The sequence below is a fragment of the Lissotriton helveticus genome, chromosome 1_2 (genome assembly GCF_964261635.1).
Source record: "Lissotriton helveticus chromosome 1_2, aLisHel1.1, whole genome shotgun sequence".
NCBI classification, from domain to species: Eukaryota; Metazoa; Chordata; class Amphibia; order Caudata; family Salamandridae; genus Lissotriton; species Lissotriton helveticus.
The window spans coordinates 120,043,312-120,065,752 of NC_136058.1; the positions used below are offsets into that span (position 1 = coordinate 120,043,312).

At 46.3% G+C, this 22,441-nt stretch overlaps 1 protein-coding gene across 2 annotated transcripts in view; it reads right to left on the reverse strand.

Moving 5' to 3' along the window:
• Positions 1–22,441, reverse strand: part of FGGY (FGGY carbohydrate kinase domain containing) — a 2,115,431-nt gene that overhangs the window by 2,092,083 nt on the left and 907 nt on the right. Inside the window, exon 2 of one of the 2 annotated variants that reach the window (XM_078669881.1) lies at positions 3,168–3,281. The exons of the other annotated variant lie outside the window; for it this stretch is intronic. Within the exon in view, the coding sequence (XP_078526007.1) occupies positions 3,168–3,169 (2 nt within the window). The 5' untranslated portion in view covers positions 3,170–3,281. The remainder of the gene's footprint in view (positions 1–3,167; positions 3,282–22,441) is intronic. 2 annotated transcript variants of the gene reach the window in all.

The following is a 22,441-nucleotide window of genomic DNA, read 5'->3' on the forward strand; positions in this document are numbered from 1 at the left end:
GCACATCAAAGTAACAAGTGATCTCCAGAACTGTAATTTGACAGTAGGTCCGTGACATGACTGGTCTAAAAAAAACATATGTCACCCCAGGGGAATTCTACCCAAAAATACATCTTAGCGTGTGCAACAGGTGACGTGACCTTTAGCGTTTTAAAATATAGAGGGCTGTAAATTAGCAAGTACTTACCTCTTCCTGATTGTGTAACAAGTACAGGATAATCTTTGTCACATTTTGTAAATCCATCTGGGCAAATAACTATAGGTCATTAAAAGACTACAATGATGGCCTGATAAACACGTGTATTCTGTGAGGTGTCCTGCCTGTCATCTTTTCTTTGCTGTACTAAAGAAATTGCTTAGAGTTTAATTTGTCACTAGCATCTGCTAAGCAACACTGTAGCAAACTGGCTGAAAACAATGTATCAAAAAAGAGAACAGCTACCATCATAGTGAGGAAAAGCAGAAATGCCCAAAAAAACCTTCCTTCTCTCTCTCCTTTCCTCAGTGACTGGGGCTTTGCCTTCCTCTTGATCGAGTCTGAAATCTGATATATTTGAAGCTGAACGTTAAAGTTTGGGTGCATTGAAATTTAGATATCTAGAATAGGTACGGCTTATTTGTGCTAGAATCGCCAGGCTATTCTATGTCTGTGAGGAAGAGAGAGAAGGTACTTTTCAGAAAGCTTGACTGTGGGATTGTAATTTATTTTCTTCTTTGGAATTGTCGCTATTGACCACGGATCGTGCTTGTTAAAAATATTTATCAAGGGTACACTTTATACCTAGCTTACCCCTGCGGATGATGCTTCTGTTCTGATTTTTGCACGCTCGTCCCATAATTTGGATTAGACAATTGTGTGTGACACATTTTGTGAACAGTTCAATGAGATTATGCGCTCCCTACCCAGGTTATACTAAGATTGAGATTTAGTTAATGGCTCACACTCTTTAATCCCTTACAGTATTTATAATTACATACCCTTGGCCTGTATGGACACACATTGTTCTTCAATGCACCTTGATAATCATAAAATCTTGATCCTATGCAACCCAGTCCTATCGAATCATACACAGTAAAATACAAATGTCCTAAGTGTTAAAGATCATTCATTCATTATAATCAACAGCTATATAAAACCATGTTGCCCAAAATAATCTATAAGTAATGCTAAAATGTGTTACTAACCATCTTTATAATCAATTTCATCCTTTTAATTCAACATTATCAAATATTCATATGCTTAAATACCTGCTGTTACCTACTAGGTTACAATCATATTCATACTATTCAAACTTAATAAAACCCTTAGTTGCTCTTGCTTACATAGGTTACGACTATTTAAAGAGTCATTTAAGTATATGCATTCAACTTTAGTAGCAGGAGATGTAGATATGTGAACTTCGTACCAATATGAAAGGATAATACACATCAAGGTAGCACTCGGGCATGTTGCAAAAGTCTAGTGCAGAGCAGAAGGAAAACCTTCACTGATGCAGCGGTGTGATGAGTAATTGAATCTGCATCAGCGAAGACAGAAAAGGTTTTCTGATTAGGACTGGAGAAAAGTAACGCCGCCTGGCTCACTGCCTGGACCAATTTCCTGCCACAGGATAATTTGTTGATGGAACATTCTGTTACAGGTAAGTTTCATCATCCCCACCTAAGTAAGAGTACAAGGATGGGATTTGGGAGTGGGCAGTCAAGGGGCCGCGGCTTGGTGCTGGCCTTTGCTGGGGATGAGATAGTAGATATTACAGTGCCAGGAAGACCTCAGGTGATGGGGATTCTGAGCAGAGCATAATGTGGAGGAATACAAGTGCATCACAGAGGGAGTAAACCATACCCCTTGCCCTCCCCTCCTCATCAGTGCCACGTGAGAGGTCAGTTTTATTTAATGACTTTGGTGGTTCACCATGACAAGGACTGTGATTATTACGCGAGGTACTTACCCTCTTGAACTAATCACAATTTAAAACAATAAAAGTGCTTTAAAGTCCAGAGGAGCTAAACCAAAAGTGATGTAAATTGCCATTGTGGGTACAATATTACAGACCTTCTTTTTCAGAATAACATGCCTGGAGTTCCCCTACAGGTGTATGTGCATTAAATGCATACATGTCCAGCATTCCGTCACACAGCAAAGGTAAGAAGCAATCTCCAATATTTCATTTTGACATTAAGGTGTCAGTGAGATGACTGCTCTACAAATAACATTCTTGTCACCCCAGGGGAATTCCACCCAAAAAAAGGCATCTTACCTTGTGCACCAGGTAACGTGACCTTTAGCTATTCTAAACAATGGAGGGTTGCAAATTACCAAGAATTTACCTCTCCCTTCTTTTATAACTAGTTCAGGACTATCTTTGCCACTTTTTGTGAAACCACCTAGTCAAATAATTATTAGTGGTGGGAGGAACTCGCAGAGTTTTACTCTGTGGAATTTTGCGGAGTTACATAAAAAATCTGTGAGATTCCCTGGAGTTCTCTCCCCCCCTCCCTCCCCCCCATTACGTGCAGGCAGTGACTGGGGAAGTGTCTATGAAGCCAAGAGGTTAACAACTCGCAGCTACAACAATTCAAATCACAATGTGCCCTTTGGATCACACCCTAGAGATGGCTGTGGGCACCACGTTATGTTCCCACACACCCATCTTGTATTGGTAAGTTCTGTTCATTAACAGTGTTTCTCGAGCTGAGACTTGGAAGAGACGGCAGCAGAGCTCTGCATACCAGTTTAGAAGATACATTAAGTATAATTGGGTTACCCAGTGACCCTCAGAACCTGGGTATCTGAAATCAAAGGTAAGGTAGGTTATGTTGGGAGTTAGATAATTACTTTAACAGAATTTATAAATAGTAGAAAAAAGGTAAACACACCTAGATTGATGTAATCAATATCAATTGTATTCGCAAATTAATTCATCTTTCTGGTATACAATTAGGGTTATATCTTAGTCAGGCTGTCACAAAAAGCAACCATTTTTCTTTTTAAAAAAGGGCAACGCAAACAATAAGCTAATCAGTGATAAGGTGATCTAGAAGTGACAAAGTGCTTTGGGTGAATAACATATATACAGTGCTGTACAAAATGTATATAAAATGTTCATTCAGTGGACATCAATCCCTATTCCATTCAATCTCCAATCCATATATGGTTCTGCTCTTACATGAAGTGTAGAGAATGGGGAAAGATTGTGTAGGCACGCCGACGTTTCGACCCAAGAAAGTGCGTGATTCAATTGAAGTCACGTTGGGTCTTCTTCAGGACGAGGTAGGACAGCCTATGAGAGAAATTAGCCATAAGTACGGTGTGTTACATAGTATGAAAGGATTGACCGGTAATTGTGAAAGCCTACCAGTAGTAGTAACCAGTTTAGACAAGACACACAGAAAAGGAATAGGACATTGAAAGGCATGTATTCTTGCCATACAGAAATAGTATGGTCTATCATTCTCCTCTCCCATGTGTCACAGTGCCTCATATTAGCACTGAAGCGCTAAACAAACCTCCCGCTTAATCATATAGACTCATTTGCTGCTCTTTCTTACAGCACACAGAGGCAACAGTGCAGCGCTACATAAACTTTGACACACCTTGTCCACTCATTATGCTTGCTTTCTCACAACAAGGAGTATTGGCTTCACAGTGCCACCCAAATCCATGATGTTCACTCATTGTTTGTGAGTATGTTTCATACAGCACCTACAGGAAGTGTTGCAGCACTTAATCAATCCCCATTCCTTTATGTCATTACATTCTACTGATATCGATTGCCGCGCCTAGAAGCAGCAGAACAGCTCTATATAACCTTCACCACCACCAACTTGAACCATCAACCCTTGCCGGATAACATAGACAGACTCTCCAAGAGATGCTGTCGACAGACCTACTTGAGTAATCTCAGTGCCAATCAGGATGAGGAAGAAGAGGATCTTGGTTGCAGATTGCATTGCTCACTGCTAGACCCAGCCCTGGTTAGATGTCTCGCCAAACTGGATACACAAAGATCAAAACCCTGTGTCAAAAGCCACGACAGTGAGCATCTGTGATGGGAGAGAGCGGGATGGCTTTCCAGCCCCTTAGCCACAGACTGGACATGCTCCTCCACATATATCTAAGATGGCGGCAGCTCAGCTTTTACCCTAACCTCAAAATCCATGAACAAGGGTAAGGCCAAGCTGAAGTTCCAGTGTTATGTCGTGCCTAATTGCCTTATGGCCTTTGACATATGGATGTCGCTAAAAGTCCGAAGCTGTGGATAATGATATATTCAAGTAGAATGCTTTACTCTCGTAATATACAACTGTTTGATGTAGCACGTTAGGGCCTGCTGGCACAATGTGCGCAGCTGTGTGGGACGGCCGAGTCGGCAAAATTCAAATTCTAGTGTAAGGCCAAACTGAAGTTCAAATGCCTAATTTCCTTACTGCCTTTGACATGTTGGTGTTGATAAAGTGAGATTAATAAAACCATGAGATAATAAATATTTTAGTCAACCATTGGGAACTTTTTTAAAGCATTAACAAAGAATTAATGTAGGGGCCTGACGATTCAGGAAGATTTAGGGGAAATGTAATTAAGAAGAGTCCATCACAAAACAAGTTACAGAATCAAAGCCTACAATTTATAAATCGTACAGATATTTAATGATGATCAGTTGCGACGTTTAGATCTATGCCAATATTTTAGAAAATAGGCTCAACCGAATAACAACGCATCAAATAAAACGATCAACAAAGATTTTTACTAGATTTTTGGCTATAAAAATGAATCCCTTGCAGTAGCATTTCACCTAGATAGATCTCTCTTGGCTCACTTGGTTATTATACACAGTGCCAATGATATTATGCAGCAGTTGAAAATACAGTTATGCTTCAGGAGACATAAAAGGGTAATTATGCAACATATATTTTGGCAGTAGTGGCTCATAATTTCCAAATTGTAACATATGAATTAAAAACAAATCCCAGTGCTAGAAGAATCGAATAGGTTTTTTAAACTTAAAAAAAAATGTAATCAGCATACCGCCTTTAAAAGGTTCACCAACACTTGCCTGGAATTTACTGACAGCTAAACGTCTGAATGCCTTGTTCTATCTGAACTTCCTACATTTCAGAGTAACATAGTGTGCTGGTGCACAACGCCGATAACCATGTTATTCCCCACAAATGATAGACCTATTTTACAGCCCACTTGCAATTTGGCCCTTAAGGGTTGGGACATGAATGTATGGGCCTATAAACTCAGCAATGACCTAATGATCTAATTATGTATTTTATGTGAAAGAAATTTCCGATTTGGCTCTGCCAGGTACTCATGAGAGCACATTTTTATAACATGTATTCGTTTGGTCTAATATGCACCTAAAAACAGGTTCTGCACTTATAAAATGCTGCCCAAATGTGGTCAACGAGGCACTGATATATCAAACATAAGATCCACCTACACACACAAATACCGAGGCAGCACTAGTAAAATATTGTTTTTACTGACATCACACAATATATATGTAAACCGATCTCTGGGTTGAAAATTAAAGGCCACGTTACATATATGGTGGAAGCAAAACTGATGTGTTATAAATACTGATTGTACATTTTCGTATAATATGAACTTGGATGGGAGAGCCTAACAATAGGGGTGGGGGGAGAAAGGTCCTTGGGATCAAGAGAGATTAAAATGCTGGTAGGTGAAGGGATTGTCGTTTGGTGGTTTGTGTCCCACTATCCAGGGACTGGGAGTAAACAGTTGTTAAGAAAACAGTTATTTTTTTCCATCGGACAACATCTTTAAAAATCTAATTCTTTCAATGTTATATATAACAGAAAATGTTGTATATTAGCACTCAAAGCTTGTCCTATGATTAAGTCCCAACAGCAATAGCAGCCTACAGGGGACTATGATCTTTAATTGTTCTTAATTGATAATAGGAGGGCAAAAAAACGACAATGTGACTCCGCACTATAAGGCTTAAGCATAGGGGATGATGTAACAGCCAACCATAATGTAACAAAAAGGAATGATTTAACAAGCAAGCATGATATACCATGAACGCAATACACCTTAAGGCAATGAAAGCTTCCACATAGTTGCCAAGTGCCCGTATTTCTATATAGCCCTGCAAAGATTCCCCGGTCCAGGCGTGCCTAGCTGCACCAGCCAGGTTTTCTTTTAAATCAGGGACTTGAATTCTTGCTTACTCCACTATAAAACAAGCATTGGCATAGCCAATAGGTCTCGCCTTTGGGACCTTATAAGTGTTTAACCATGCAACAGTTAATGTTGTTGCACCAAGGGTATTGTGCTGCATAACTAAATACTTATAAGGTCCCAAAAGCGAGATCTATTGGTTATGCCAATGCTTGTTAATGAGGTGTTTCAGTATATTACACTGGAGGTTCACTCCTGCTGTGGCCGGTGGCTCAGCGGTGAGGAGAACGTTGGAGGTGTTCTTTCAGATACGGCATTGCCTGGCCTGCGAAAAGTAGAAAACTCACAATTCATGTTACAATTCCCAAAGCCATATGGTTACACTTCTCCTAGCCCACACACCATTTTACACAACCCGGTTCATAACAGTGAATTTTGCTCTTCTGGGTACATCAAGGTTTACATATGCCAGAAAAGTAGACCCTGTTATCAGTGACGTTCAAACACTGATGCCACTCATTACGTATTGCCCCTTCTAGCAGTAAACTAAAAATAATAAACCAGCATTGGCAATGGGAATGAATCTTGCTTACCAAAGTTCAGCAATCTATGTAATTAACTTTTACCAACGCCTGAGTGGCTATGTGAAAAGCTTAGAAAGCAATGAAAACATTGCGTTCTGTATTTTCACGATATATGCTATATGGCATGACCCAACATGCGCCATCACACAAGTTGGCGTAGTTTGACGACAATGCTCCTTGTATCATGCAGTGTGGCAGATATTTCAAAAGTATAGAAAATTGTGTTTCATGGTTTTCTGGGCTCTTAAAATAGCTGCATGCAGTAGCAGAGCATGGGAGTGCGTGGGGCATTTAATGAATCAGAAAGAGTAGCATCTGGTGCACTAATGAGCATAGAGAGGTCAGGAAGGAAGGCCCAGGCAGAGGTGTGAGAATAAATTGCAAAGTGCAAACATGCCCTGAAAAAAGACATACACTCAAATAGAGTTGAAACAATAAAACTTACACAGCAATGCTCAAGGAGGGAAAAACACAGTAGAGATAAAGAAGAAACAAAACACAAGCACAGGAATGTAACAGCTATCCGATAGGAAAGGAGAAAGGGGATGGCACAGTATGAAATACAGTATTGCCTGCATCAGACAGCAGAAGCTGTCTGTTGCGAGACTGCAAAAAAAAAGAAAACAAACATTTACAATGCAATGGTCTCGGCAGTATTAAAGGTAGAGCTATTGGCATTGCTCATGACTTTTTTTCATTTTTTTAAAAAACATAAATAAATGGTATTGTCATTTACAATGGCAATAGGTGAGCATTAGAGAGTAGTAGAGAGTATTCGCGGACACAGAGCTGCGCACACACATGCACACACAGACACAGAGCCACGCACACACACAGACAGAGCCACGCACACACACAGACAGAGCCACGCACACACACAGAACCACACACACACACAGAGCCACGCACACACACACAGACAGAGCCACGCACAAACACACAGAGCCACGCACACACACATACAGAGCCACCCACACAGATTCATTCACACAGAGCCACCCACACAGAGTCATTCACACAGAGCCACCCACAATAACCAAATATAGATGCATATACCACGTGTTGTCACCGACAACTGCCGTAACATACCTAGAATTTGCTAAAGTTCACACATATCTGTAAACAAAGGCAAAATCAAATACGATAAATTCAATGTGTCCTTTTAACACTTAGTATACACCCAATCCTGAGTGCTGGGCTTACCTCCAAGGTTTGAGAATGTAGACGCAAATTATGTGTGATAATAAAGACTTGAGTAAGTAAACGTGGAAACGCAGAAGAGTCCCTGTGACCAACCCCACGTGAACTGTATGAAAAGCGGTTTATCTTACAAGGAGGAAACGAATGGGCACTCCAATTCTAAACAAAATGAAGCCTTTGTTAAGCGTAAGCCCCTAAACGAACAGTTGATTTTTACAAAATAAAACAGTAACATGAGGTTTCAGCGCTAATAACTCACCAGTGACTAGCTCTGATAGACGTTGATTCCAAGGAATCCCCGAGACCGCTGGTGGACGTACGTGCGTCGTGAAGTATGCGGTTTAAAGAGAACGCTGTTTAAAATGAAACTTTATTGATAATTCACTGCTGGTGCTCTCGTGTTACCAAGACTCGCAATACAACTACCAACCTCCAGTATCCACACGTTACTGCGTCACCTCTATGGCAATTAAAATCTCAGAGACGCCTAAACTCATGATCACAAGACCACATAAAAAAAAAACTTTCTATGCAGCTTGATGTGCTATGTAATGTGCAGTTTCCTGCTGATAATAAAGTGGGAACAAAGTATTGTACTGTAAAACGGGTGATAACGAGAAAAAAGTAGAGTGAAAAAGTGCAAATGAAAATCAGAGAGAATAAGATATAAATAGCGATTGGTTGTTATATAGGTGCAAATCCTGTACAAACATCCAAGGCATTCCATGTTTTACAAATAACATAAGTGAGTGAGTGAGTTAATTTACATAGTGTACACTACAGAACAGCCCGTCTTGCGGCGCCAGATGCCACACGCGGAGATAGCACTGCTGTGTGCTGCTGAGAAGGACAGCATTAGTTGTTACAAGTAAAGGTAGCGCTGCCGCTTACTTCACGGAGCAGCAATACACAATGAAAGATCGTTCTGCTGCTTCTGAGAGGAAACACTTTAACTAGTCTAAGTCTAATCCATCAAATTGTGCAAGGCTAAAGAATGGGGTTCATCTAATTTCCTTATAGGTCACTACATGGGTATGACTATACACAAAAGTTTATTATTTGAGAAAGTTAGAAAAAGTTGTTTCTCATCGCGTGACCATTAAATGAGTCACAATGAGTTCTGTCTCTTTTTAGATTTGCTAAAAGGTGTTATCGCCATGAGTTGAGCCTAAGAGACTACTAAAATCAACATACATGTACAGAGCCAGATATCTTGGCAATAACCATTGTCAAATGCAGCATCCAAGTTAATTTGGAGTATTTGTCTTGCCATCACTGGTACGCTCTTATCAGAGTAAAACGTGTCAGGAGTTGCGTTTGTGAAAATTGTCAAACTAAGATGTCCAGAATGCAACTGAGACAAACTGCAAAGAAGTAAAATTGTGGAATTAGAAATGTAAAAATGTAACATTTACGACGTGTGTAAGCTGCTGCATAATGGATATTAATCCCAGATGCTTATTTGTATGACTGCATCTGACTCATTGGCTTTAAATGTAAATAATGAGCTCCCAATCGAGTCTCCTGCCCAATAAGCAAGAAATTCGATGGTTGAATATGTAAGTGCATTTTGAAGACCATGTAAGGCTAAAGTCTGGTATCCTGGTTTGCCTGTTTGTTTCTACAGAGTAGTTTTCGCAAGCCATGAGTAGTTGCGCAGCCTCCCCATGGATGGTCCACTGGCATCCGGTAATAAATGGACGGATAAACTGTGATGGGATTTTGTGTTATATAAGAGGAAGCTGATCATGACGGTGACGTGTCTAAAGCTGCGACTATGTGAGCAGCGGTATAGGAGGCATTGTGGGAATGCTGATCAATGCAAGGGATTTCTATATGAGACAGTGGAGCCTGGAGGTTAAAGAGTCGGTTTAAGAATTCCCCGAGTAAACGAGATAACAGGTGAAATCTGAGGGTCTGGAAGAAAAAAATTCACACTTTCGGAAGAAACTATTGATTTCCGGACGTGAAACTGTAGTGCAGTTAATGGGGGATTTTCAGAATCTTAAACAGTGAGAATTTGCTTTGGATTTCGTGCCTCTCGCGAACCGAGTGTAATGTGGAGGGTGCTTCTTAGACACCCCAGCAGCGCGAGGAGAGAGGCGAGCATCCTCAGCAAGGCAAGGGAGCCCCGGGAGCAGAGAGCATCCGCACAGCTGAGGCGGTGAGCCCCCTGAAGCAGAGGACAACCCCACGCTGGGAGCGCGGAGCCCCTCGGAGCGGATAGTACCTCCAGCACAGAAAGGGAGACCCCTGGAGAAGACCCAGCTACCCCCGGTGGAAGATGCAAGGCTGGAGCTGGTCTCGGTGAAGCCCACCTCCCCCCCTCCAAGGAGCCCACCGCCGCTGCCTCCATGCTCGGATCCCGGGCGGGTCCAGGTTCCAGAGTCCAGCGGGACTGAAGAAGAAAGAAGAGGGTGTTTGGGGGTGTCTGCGTGCCCACCCCTCCCCCTCCCCCGCCCAGCAGGCACCAGGATTATCAGTCATCCTGCTTCTGACAGTTCTGGACCCTTGATGGACAGCTCTGGCAGCCAAAAGGCAAGAAAGAGATTCAGCGAGGAGCGGAGCTGCCGTGCCCTGCCTGCGCTCCCCATGCCTCCTCTGCCAGCCCCGGCGGCCTGCTAGCGCCGGCCAGACACCCCCGCTGCTCCCGCGGAGAGCGCGCACGGCCAGGAGGGAGCCCCGCACTGCACGCTGGTGGTGGATGCCCGGCTGCCCGCCCGGAGGAGCCCCGAGCCACCCCCCTCCGCCGCTGCTCCGGTCTGGGACCGCAGCGAGGTCCCCATGGCACAAAGGGTAGGTGTTTCTCCTTCCACGGTCCCTATCCCCCCTAAGGCCGGGCCCTGCCTGCATGCCAGCCCGTGCGCTAGACAGGGGAGGCTGCAGTGGGGCTCCGAAAGCCTGGCCGAGGCCCTGCTGAGCTGCCGCTGTGTGTGTGTGTATATGTGTAAGGGGGGGTGCTGTAGCCTCCCAGGTGCCGCGTGTGGGTGTCTCAGACGGGTATGTACCTCTATACCCCTTGTCCAGGTCCTCTGGGTGTCAAGTGTACCCGAAAGCTGCTTGCTGGCTCTGTGTCCAAGGGGGTGACTGTGGGATGCGCGTGGGGGCTCTCACCCGCGGTCCTCCAGTTTGGGGGGTGCCTGGCGCATTGGGCTCTGTCCAGGAGCTTCCCTTGGGGTCAGGGACTCTCTTTGCCACGTCCCCCGGCGCAGGCTGGCCGTTCCTGTCGGAGGAGCCGTGCTTGTGCCTCTGTTTGGCAGAACACATTGTCAAACACCTTCGCGCAAGAGGATCGGGGGTCCCGGGGCGCTTAAAGTGCCCTGTAAGCAGTGTCAGGGCACAGAAACGTGTCACCACGGGAGAAGCCTGACAGGAACGGGCCTCGAATGGAAAGCAGTTTTTGAACTTCTCAAATTCAAGACTACCTCTCCCCCGGAGCCTGCCCTACCACGCCTCCCGGGGAAGGGGGAAAGTGCCACGCATACAAACAAGCTGCTCAGGATACCACAGACCACACCGATTAGTGTGCCACACATCACGGATCAGAGCAAGAAAAACACGAGTAGAAAACGTACCTGTGGCAGCGCATGGCCCGAGATCGCAGATCTGGACCAGAATACACGGCTCACCTTCACTGCGAAGTAAACAAAATGGCGGCCCAAAGCTCAAAAAAATTTCTGAATTGGGGGCGTGGTTTTACTGTTCTGAGTGACGGATGACGTCACTGTCTAAAGAACAGCAAAAATGACGCCCCCAAATCCGAAAAAGACGGGGCTAATTCGGAGTGACGGCTCTCTCCTCCAATGGCTGGCCTCCATTTAGGAAGCCAGCCAATGGAGAACGAGCAAAAAGAGGGAGGGATAAATGCAGCACTCTAAGAATCATTAAATCTCAGACTTCGGGTTTCTGCCTTACGGCAGAACCGATAGTCCTCGACCTAAAAAAAGGGGGGGGGAGGAGGGTGACCAAAAGCCTTTCAAACTAAAACTACAACACTTGAGTAACTTGCCCTTGGGGCTACCAACCAGATGCCTAAAAAAGATGATTTACAGGGCCACTAGAATTATGCGGCAGGGAAAGACCAAATGATGCGCAAAGAAAAGACACATTATGCATCCCGAAATGTGCATTACTTCCTTATTTTGACAGGTTTACAGGTTAGCACTGCTGAATAAAGTGTTTCACATCAGAAGTACCAGTTTAACACCAAAATACAGTAATAAGCAAGAGGAAGGGGACCAGTTAAGCTTTGCAAAGGTCCTTACACTGCCCAGCAGCTCGTGTTGCTGCATTTTTTTAGTACTTTTGATCTGTATGAGCTAGAAGCAAATGTTCTTTTTTTTGTAAAACCTGCAAGTTATGCAGCAGATGCTGTATTATGAGGCAAATGTGGCAAATCCTTTATTATGAAGGGAAACGCCACGGATGCAAACTCTCATAATTCCAATGGCCCTAATGACATGGGACTGCTACACCATATTTAGCATTCCCTGCACTTTGACTTATAACTTGTGTGAGTCATTGCACCCGTACAATACCCGTGCAATTTAAGCCTTGGGCTGAGGAGCGTTTAAAACTAAATGGGAGTAAACTGAGTATGTGCTCCGTGCAGTCTTCAGCGAATCTCTTGATTTCATAGGCATCTGAACGCCTAACATGCAGCATGAGAAACGTGAGACTCTCACACGACCCTCACACACCTAATCACCGCCATTTATGAACAGCCACACACACCTGGTCTCACACACCTAGACCTGACTCAGTTCAGACTCATATTTTGCATTAAAAAACTACAGAACACAACATCTGAAAACAGAAATATGCGTACACACGGTAAGATGAGATGAAATATGAAACGTAAATAGGGACCGAATCACGGACATGGAAAAGGTATTTTACAGTCATTGTTGAGAAATCAATCCGTATTTTTGGGTGTTAAGGGAAGGACGTGAATATTGGACCCTGCAGGGACCCATTTCAAAGTAAATTTGTAATTATTGGTCGGTCTGAGCAATGGAAGGGCCCGTCCAAATGTAGCCTGCAAGGGTCACACTAGCAGCTGCTCCAACATATAACAGACCCAACCGCACAAAGTATTCCAAGTCACTGCTATCTATGCAAGTGAGGCGATTAGAGAGAACTCCGACGCACATGAAAATGCAAAACTTACACAAATGGAACCAGGCCTGACTAAAACATATGTAAATGAATTCCACCATATGTATCTTTATTGGCGCACAAACCTTTAACAGCATTCAAAGTTAGTGTCAGTACCTGAGGCGACACACACATTACATGTTCCGAAGGAAGTGACACATTTCGTAAGATCTATGTGGTTGTTCTTTTACATTCAATCACGTTTGTGTTTTTTAAGCGTGCTTGCATTTGTAAGCCTTTAGTTAGAGCAGCAAAAAATTAACGAGCATTGGCGGCCGCGAAATCAAATAAAAAAAACGCGACTGGTGACGTGCGTGGTGTGCACGCTCGTCACCGCGAGTGCTAGCTTGCCGGCGATCAGCATGCTATAACACTCATGTGCGCGTGCGCGCTGTTGTGCGCATTCCAGTAAGCTGATCGCCCGCAAAGTAGCATTTTTCAGAGCCCCAAAATGTCTCGGCCGAGACCAGCGCATGCGCTGGTTCAGGTCGAGACCTAAAAACGGGACTATAAGTCCCAGAACTGAAAGAAACAACACTTGAAATGCAATAGGTCTTACATCTGTGAAATTTACAACTATTGGGGTTGTAAATATGAAAGCTGGCGCCGTGTTGAAAAATAAAGAGCGGCGCTCGTGCATATAAAAGTTATGTTCATGGCGGCTCGTGAAGCGGGTGCCATGCTAATACTTTTTTTTCAAATAATCATAAAGCAGTTGATGTGGTAAAATATTAAGAGTTGTGCCAGTGTTGTTAATATGAAAGTGGGTGCCGTGCTGAAACCTAAAGCGCAGCACCTGAGGGCGGGATGATGGATGAGAGGCTGTAACTTGGGAGTTTGAATAAGCTGGAGCTGCGTTGGCACCATTGATGAATGTGTATTTTACAAGTGTGTTGATTGATTTGGGCGAGCTGCACATAAAGAAATGCGCACCAACATTTTTTAACCTGAAGCATGCCGGCTGAAAAAAGAACGTAACGCGCACTTTAATATCGCGGTGCTTCAAAAAATATATTATTCTATGAGCAGCATTAATGGTGTGGCAGCCATTGGTGAAGCAAAAAACATAAGATAAGGCAGGGCTGTGCTGCTTAAAAAAGCAGGTTGCAGAAGAGCAGGTCCTGGATGCAATAGGAGAAAGCCAGAAAATAGTGCTGACAAGCTGTAAATAAAACATACCGATTGACAACACCTTACAGGGGCTGTCCTCATAGGAGGTTACAAAAGGAGAAAAGGAGGAACTAAGGAGGGATTACTAAACCTAAACCTAATACTAAATCAAAAGCCACCATTTACAGAGGACAGTCAGAGGAGCCAATTGAAAAGATGGGCGGAGCTTCAAGTCCATACCTGAATACAGCATGTCCCGAAGAGACATTCCTGCCTAGGGGAAACCTAAAAAAACATGTACTGGGGAACTCATCACGCAGTGAGTGACCTCAGAAACTTGGCAGCCAATGGCTATATGTGATACCTTTAACTAACCATGACTGTTCAGCTAATAGTAATTTTGCATTCTACAACTTGTAGATTTGCTTTCATTGATGCACATAAAAAATCCCAGCATTGAAACCGCTGTTAGATAGTAACCCAGGACTGTCAGTCAAAATACACTTTATTCGATTTGTTTTAAAATCATAAAAGCCATAAAACAACAACAATATATGCAATTTAAAACAACCAAATTTCATGATGTATACTTCATAAAACAGTCATTATATACAAAGTGTGCAAAATAGGCAAAGCAAATAATTTTATCTGATCATACTACACATTGTTTCCTAAATTTGTGCTACAACAGTGGCAGGCAAGGTCCTTGTTTTAATTCTATATGCTGCCACTAAAAAACTAGCCACAAAATATGTAATACGAATACTACCAAGGGACTGTAGGTACACCAAAGCTGGCCTAACTTGAGTAAACCCTGCTTCTTTTAAAATCGGTAACAAATATTTGATCCTCGGATCCCTATATAGAGTGCAAAACATCATAAAGTGCATAGTGTCCTGAGTAGAGCATTCGTCGCATTTACATGGCGGTCCCCTTTCCGGTAAACTCCAAGACTGACAACAACCCAGCACGTATGGAATTAAATTAATTCTGAGTTTAATTAGCAAATGTCTATGGAAGGGTTTAGTTACAAAAGCGAGGTAGGGCTCTAGGGAAGGGGAGGATAACAGCATATAGTGTAATCTAACTGTTGTTTTGTTAATTCTAGTTCCTCCCGAGCCAATCTCATATTTCCCAGCAAGTGTTTTTTAACCCAGGTAATGTCCTCCATTCTAATAGAGGATGGCGAATAGAATAAGTTTGGACGACCAAGCTGTTCAAAAGTCTGTCTCACGTACTCCAGCCAAGGAATTCTCTTCCTGTGGTCAAGAGACATGAGATCCTCCAAGATGGTGTGATTAAGTGTTAATTCTTTGTTTAGCCATGTCTTTAACCAACATGTTAGGGGAGCCAATCTGAGCTTGTCTGTTACATAATCTATACCCAACTCCCCGTGAATCGAGTAGGTGGGGGTAGATTGGGGGACGGAAAGGAGTTGTCCTAAAAACTTGTTTTCTGCCCTTTGAAGAGTTTCATGCGACAGATACCCCCATAGAGGCGCACCATACATAGCTATGGATATGCACTTAGCATTGTATATCTTTAAAATAGCCTCCATAGGGCTGAAGCGGCTCTTGCCATGGCAAGCTTCTTTGACTTAATCTGGGGGCCCCAGGTGCCTTTCTCATCAAAAGTCACACCCAGGTAGGGAAAGTGTGTGACTCTGGTCACTACCTCCCCCTTACAAAACAGAGAAATAGATTTATCCTTCCTTCTATTGTGGGTCACCACCATCGTATGGGACTTATTGGTGTTAATTTTCAGGTCCAACCGATCCATAAATGCACCAAATGAATCTAACAGGCGTTGAAGGCCCACCCCCGTGCGTGCTATCAGGACTGCATCGTCCGCGTATAGGAGAGCAGGTATTCTTATCTCTCCTACACGCGGTACATCCCCCCCTCACACCTTCCAAGTGTTTTTCAAGGCCATTTATATAGATAGTAAAAAGGAGGGGGGCCAAGATGCAGCCCTGCCGCACTCCCCTCTCTGATTTGAAGTGGGTAGTGCATCTTCCCTCTTTTGTAACTCTTACTTTAGCAAAGAGTTCCTGATGTAGGGAGGCTATAAAGTTACCAAGTGAATTGTCAACCCCCATCTCCAATAAAACAGCCCACAGTTTTGCCCTATTTACTAAATCAAAAGCCGAGGAGAGGTCCATGAATGCCAGAAACAAGGACCCCTCCTTGGCAACTGTGTATTTTGATATTAACAATTGGAGGTTTAGACATTGATCCACAGTGCCTCTTTTCTCTCTGAATCCATACTGCAGGTTTGACAGTCCACCCCTCCTCTCGATGTTTTCTCTCAGTTGGTACAATAAGACTCTGCCTAGAATCTTAATAGCAGAGTCTGGGAGGGAAATGGGCCTGTAGCACCCCGGGTCATCGTGCTGTCCCTTCTTAAAAATTGGCACGATGACTGATGTGGCCCAACTGTTGGGGAAGATGTTGCTATTAGCAGCTGTGAAAACTTGGCTCAGGACCCCCGCCCAAAGTATAGGGGAGTGCATATAAAATTCACCGGGCACCCCATCCGGCCCTGGGGCCTTCTTTTTAGATGTTTCCAAAATGGCCCTCTCCACCTCTGCCGGGGTAAAAACCAGTGGAACACACTCTAGAGGCTCCCAGCATTTGTGCCGGCTATCCGGATCACTATTGCCATACACTGTGCTAAAGTGTTAAAGCCACTTTTCATCTGGTATGACACAATCCATTACCCTATTGTCATTATCTGAAAAAAAGGGTTGGTTCACAGTAGCCCAAAATTGGGAGCTATCCCGCAAAACGTCTGTAGATGTTAAGTTATCCCACGCTGCCTGTTTTATAGCTTGCTTTCTCCCCTTAATGGTGGCCTTGTACACCCTTCTTGCCTCCGCTATTTCAGCCCTGTTTCTCGGGGTGTTTTTCAGAACCGTCATTAGTAACCTATGTGCTTTGGAGCACTTAACATCGAACCACCTAGATTTCTTTTCCACCCCTTGGGTACATTTAACCGTTAAGGCATCAGAGACTTCCGCGCAGATGCGCTCAAAGGCTCCCATGACTTCACGTGCGGTGGAGCCTTCCGCCTGACAGATCCCCATTGGACCTGCAATTCTGGGTAGTATTTCGTACATAAAATTCCCAGGGACCACATTTGCCCATTTGAGCCTTCTCCCCTGGTCTGTGGGACAGAGGGCTGGACCCGGGATATCAGATAGTGGGTTAATGTCCAATCGTTCCCCCCACTCGACCGCAAGCAAAACCGGGTTGTGGTCACTGTGGGGAGAAACAATTGCATTATAGGTCTTGACTCTAGATAAGAAGCCCGGCGATAAAAAGATATAATCAACTACAGAACCAGAGGTCGAACCTTTGTAAGTTACCGTTCTCGCCCCATCCTCCGTAATATTTGCTTCATACAAATTATGATTAGCTAGCATCTCCTCAAGGGCCTCCCCCCCCTTAGAATGTTCGAAGTGGGGTGCCTGGCTGCTCCACATGTCTGCCTCTTCTTCGACCACACACAAATCATTACATAAATGCACATTAAAATCACCTAATAAAACCAAGTCGAAATTCGTGTGATTATTCTGACTGAACGTAGAGAGGAATTTGTCCAAGCAAACTAAGTGCTCTATTTCCTTATCTCTATCCCAAGCATTATAAAAATGAATTATAAGAACCCTACAGTTGGATGAAACTACCCATTCTACAGCAAGAAGATTAAAAGAGTCACAATTAATCTGCCTGAATTTACCTTTCAGGTTCAAAGAAAAAAGGAACATAAGACCGCCCTTGGCCCTACCCGACCTGCTAGGAACTGATGGTGTAGTGAAGGTAGCCAGAACTCAGACGTAGTATCCCAGGTTTCCTGGCATGCTATGATATCATGGGCGCTAATGAACTCCAACCAGGCTACATCTTTCCTCTTTGCTCTTGCCCCTGCGATGTTACAGCTAATCAACTTGCATACTCCCAGTTCTCCCATGATAAGGGGCCTGGTACGAGTGGCTTGTACGGGAACTGGTTGTCAATCAATTTCCTCGATGTCCAAGAGGGGTGAAAATCGATTGACCAAGGTCAATGCCTCTCCCTCCTTTGCCTTGTGCGCTGAACTTACATTCAGCACTGATCCAGCACCTGGTTCTCTCCCGGAATTATGTTGTTTCTGTGTCACTGGTCTCAGCCCTCCTGCTATTGGGTGCATACTCCCCCTCATTCGCCCTGCATGACTATCCCGGAAACCAAGAACTGATGGTAAGGGTGGGTAGAAATACCCCAAGGGAATAGGTCTCATATGATCATCCCCCGAGATATCTGACCCATCCCAGAATAGTCTATAAGCCACATCAGGGTGATCAAAGTTAACAATGAGTCACCCTGTATTTGCTTGGGTCGTTTCCCTATCCACCCTACCCTGCGTGCGAATATTACTTTATTGGCAATTTCCGTCCCGCCACTACATGCCACCGCACACCATGTCTTTGCCTTATTGATTAGGGCAGAAGCCGATTCAACCATCCCTTCTACCAGGGGAGGTACCCCCACGAAGACTGCAACTAAGGGGGCTGCTTCTGGGGGTAGTTCCGTATTTAGCTGTCGGGCCTTTTGCCTCTTAGATGGTGCTGTTTTATTAATATTGCTGCCCCTTGCTTGTTCTACTTGCTTGGTGCCCCCTGAAACTGGGCTCGGACTATTTGACATCCTACCCTATCCGTATCGGGGGCCCTCCCACAACTCAGCGGGCTGGAATCAGCTATTTCCATATCATTATTCGGTGCAACATCACATGGCGCTTTACCCCCTGCCAACTGGGATGAGATAGTAGCAAAATCTTTAACCAATTTATCAATTAGGGTGCATTTTGTAAGTAATCCAGTGAGGCAAGTGTTCAAAGTCTCAACAATGTCCTTCGCAATGCCCAGCAAAAGGGGTTCAATACGTGCAGTAAACAAGGACTCAAGTTGGTCTCCGAGAGTAACATCATGCTGTGTTTGTGTTGGAACCTTCCCCTCTGATTTCCTCCTCCGTTTAGAAATGTTTTTTGAGGCTTTGGCCTGCGGTAGGGCAGGCTCTAGCAAAACAGTCACCTGGTTACCCTCTGTTGAAGGGGACCCCACAGGAATGACAGATGGATTTGCCTTTAGAATGAGCACCTCTGGCTCCAAAGGGACCGATAGGGCTATATCAGTGGAATGTGTGGGCGATGTCGGTAAGGTGAGAGGTAAGCCCAATTCAGATTCGGCATTGGCAATTTCCTTAGTGAGTGCCCCCATCACAGAAGAGAGGTAAGATATAATGGACTCAGAATGTTTAGATATTTTTGCTTTCTTACCTCCCTGGTCTGTGATAGCAGAATTTTTCCGCTTGCCCATTGTGAATTCTCAGGGGGTGGGCCCAGCCCCGCCTCCTGCCAACGACTGCCAAAGACTGTACCGCCCTTGTCCCGGGCTTCTCCCGGGCAGCTCCCGCGCGCGGCTCGCGGGGCGAGAGGGACGTGAGCCTCTTGAAGCGCCTCCGGGCGCGCTGGTCGCGTGTCAGGTGTGCGCCGGCCCCGGGTGGTGCTGGGTAATGTAGTTCCCCGATGGAAACTACAGCCGTTGCCCTCACGGCGTTCGCGGTCAGCCAGCCATTCCCCTCACGGCGTGTGGCTATGGAGTGTCGCGCCACTGCCCCCACAGCAGCAGAGCAGCAAAGGTTGGTCTGTTGTCCCCCAGCAATCTCGTGGAACATGAGCCTCTTGAAGCGCCTCCGGGCGTGCTGGTCGCGTGTCAGGTGTGCGCCGGCCCCGGGTGGTGCTGGGTAATGTAGTTCCCCGATGGAAACTACAGCCGTTGCCCTCACGGCGTTCGCGGTCAGCCAGCCGTTCCCCTCACGGCGTGTGGCTATGGAGTGTCGCGCCACTGCCCCCGCAGCAGCAGAGCTGCAAAGGTTGGTCTGTTGTCCCCCAGCAATCTCGTGGAACGTGAGCCTCTTGAAGCGCCTCCGGGCACGCTGGTCGCGTGTCAGGTGTGCGCTGGCCCCGGGTGGTGCTGGGTAATGTAGTTCCCCGATGGAAACTACAGCCGTTGCCCTCACGGCGTTCGCGGTCAGCCAGCCGTTCCCCTCACGGCGTGTGGCTATGGAGTGTCGCGCCACTGCCCCCGCAGCAGCAGAGCAGCAAAGGTTGGTCGGTTGTCCCCCAGCAATCTCGTGGAACGTGAGCCTCTTGAAGCGCCTCCGGGCGCGCTGGTCGCGTGTCAGGTGTGCGCCGGCACAGGGTGGTGCTGGGTAATGTAGTTCCCCGATGGAAACTACAGCCGTTGCCCTCACGGCGTTCGCGGTCAGCCAGCCGTTCCCCTCACGGCGTGTGGCTATGGAGTGTCGCGCCACTGCCCCCGCAGCAGCAGAGCAGCAAAGGTTGGTCTGTTGTCCCCCAGCAATCTCGTGGAACGTGAGCCTCTTGAAGCGCCTCCGGGCGCGCTGGTCGCGTGTCAGGTGTGCGCCGGCCCCGGGTGGTGCTGGGTAATGTAGTTCCCCGATGGAAACTACAGCCGTTGCCCTCACGGCGTTCGCGGTCAGTCAGCCGTTCCCCTCACGGCGTGTGGCTATGGAGTGTCGCGCCACTGCCCCCGCAGCAGCAGAGCAGCAAAGGTTGGTCTGTTGTCCCCCAGCAATCTCGTGGAACGTGAGCCTCTTGAAGCGCCTCCGGGCGCGCTGGTCGCGTGTCAGGTGTGCGCCGGCCCCGGGTGGTGCTGGGTAATGTAGTTCCCCGATGGAAACTACAGCCGTTGCCCTCACGGCGTTCGCGGTCAGCCAGCTGTTCCCCTCACGGCGTGTGGCTATGGAGTGTCGCGCCACTGCCCCCACAGCAGCAGAGCAGCAAAGGTTGGTCTGTTGTCCCCCAGCAATCTCGTGGAACGTGAGCCTCTTGAAGCGCCTCCGGGTGCGCTGGTCGCGTGTCAGGTGTGCGCCGGCCCCGGGTGGTGCTGGGTAATGTAGTTCCCCGATGGAAACTACAGCCGTTGCCCTCACGGCGTTCGCGGTCAGCCAGCCGTTCCCCTCACGGCGTGTGGCTATGGAGTGTCGCGCCACTGCCCCCGCAGCAGCAGAGCAGCAAAGGTTGGTCTGTTGTCCCCCAGCAATCTCGTGGAACGTGAGCCCCTTGAAGCGCCTCCGGGCGCGCTGGTCGCGTGTCAGGTGTGCGCCGGCCCCGGGTTCCCCGATGGAAACTACAGCCGTTGCCCTCACGGCGTTCGCGGTCAGCCAGCCGTTCCGCTCACGGCGTGTGGCTATGGAGTGTCGCGCCAGTGCCCCCGCAGCAGCAGAGCAGCAAAGGTTGGTCTGTTGTCCCCCAGCAATCTCGTGGAACGTGAGCCTCTTGAAGCGCCTCCGGGCGCGCTGGTCGCGTGTCAGGTGTGCGCCGGCCCCGGGTGGTGCTGGGTAATGTAGTTCCCTGATGGAAACAACAGCCGTTGCCCTCACGGCGTTCGCGGTCAGCCAGCCGTTCCCCTCACGGCGTGTGGCTATGGAGTGTCGCGCCACGTCCCCCGCAGCAGCAGAGCAGCAAAGGTTGGTCTGTTATCCCCCAGCAATCTCGTGGAACGTGAGCCTCTTGAAGCGCCTCCGGGGGCGCTGGTCGCGTGTCAGGTGTGCGCCGGCCCCGGGTGGTGCTGGGTAATGTAGTTCCCCGATGGAAACTACAGCCGTTGCCCTCACGGCGTTCGCGGTCAGGCAGCCGTTCCCCTCACGGCGTGTGGCTATGGAGTGCCGCGCCACTGCCCCCGCAGCAGCAGAGCAGCAAAGGTTGGTCTGTTGTCCCCCCAGGACTGGATAAATATAGTCACACACGACATTGAGTCACCGCGCAGCAATGCTTTTTCGGGTATCAAGGTAAAATATAAAATATTTCAAAAATGGTTTGTAACTTTCACCAGTACAGCCAACCGGCATTTTAGGAGCACAAGACTGGTATTGGACATGATTTTTCAGTGTTGTCTCCACTTTTGTGATTAAGGTTCAACTTCCGTCTGGAGTCATCACCTCCATAACATAAGAGGTTTTCAAACTATCGTAAAAAACAAGATTGTGAGCTGTTGGCATAAAATAACCACAGCACTAATTTCAGTAAAGGTGAAATGCTTCTGCCATGAATCCTACTAAATGGGCGGTTCCTACACTGAACATGTTGTACCAGTCCTTACAATGCATTGTGGTATATGCAGTTTAAAGAATTCACACTACTCACATTTCAAAAGTTATAGCAAGTGTAAATG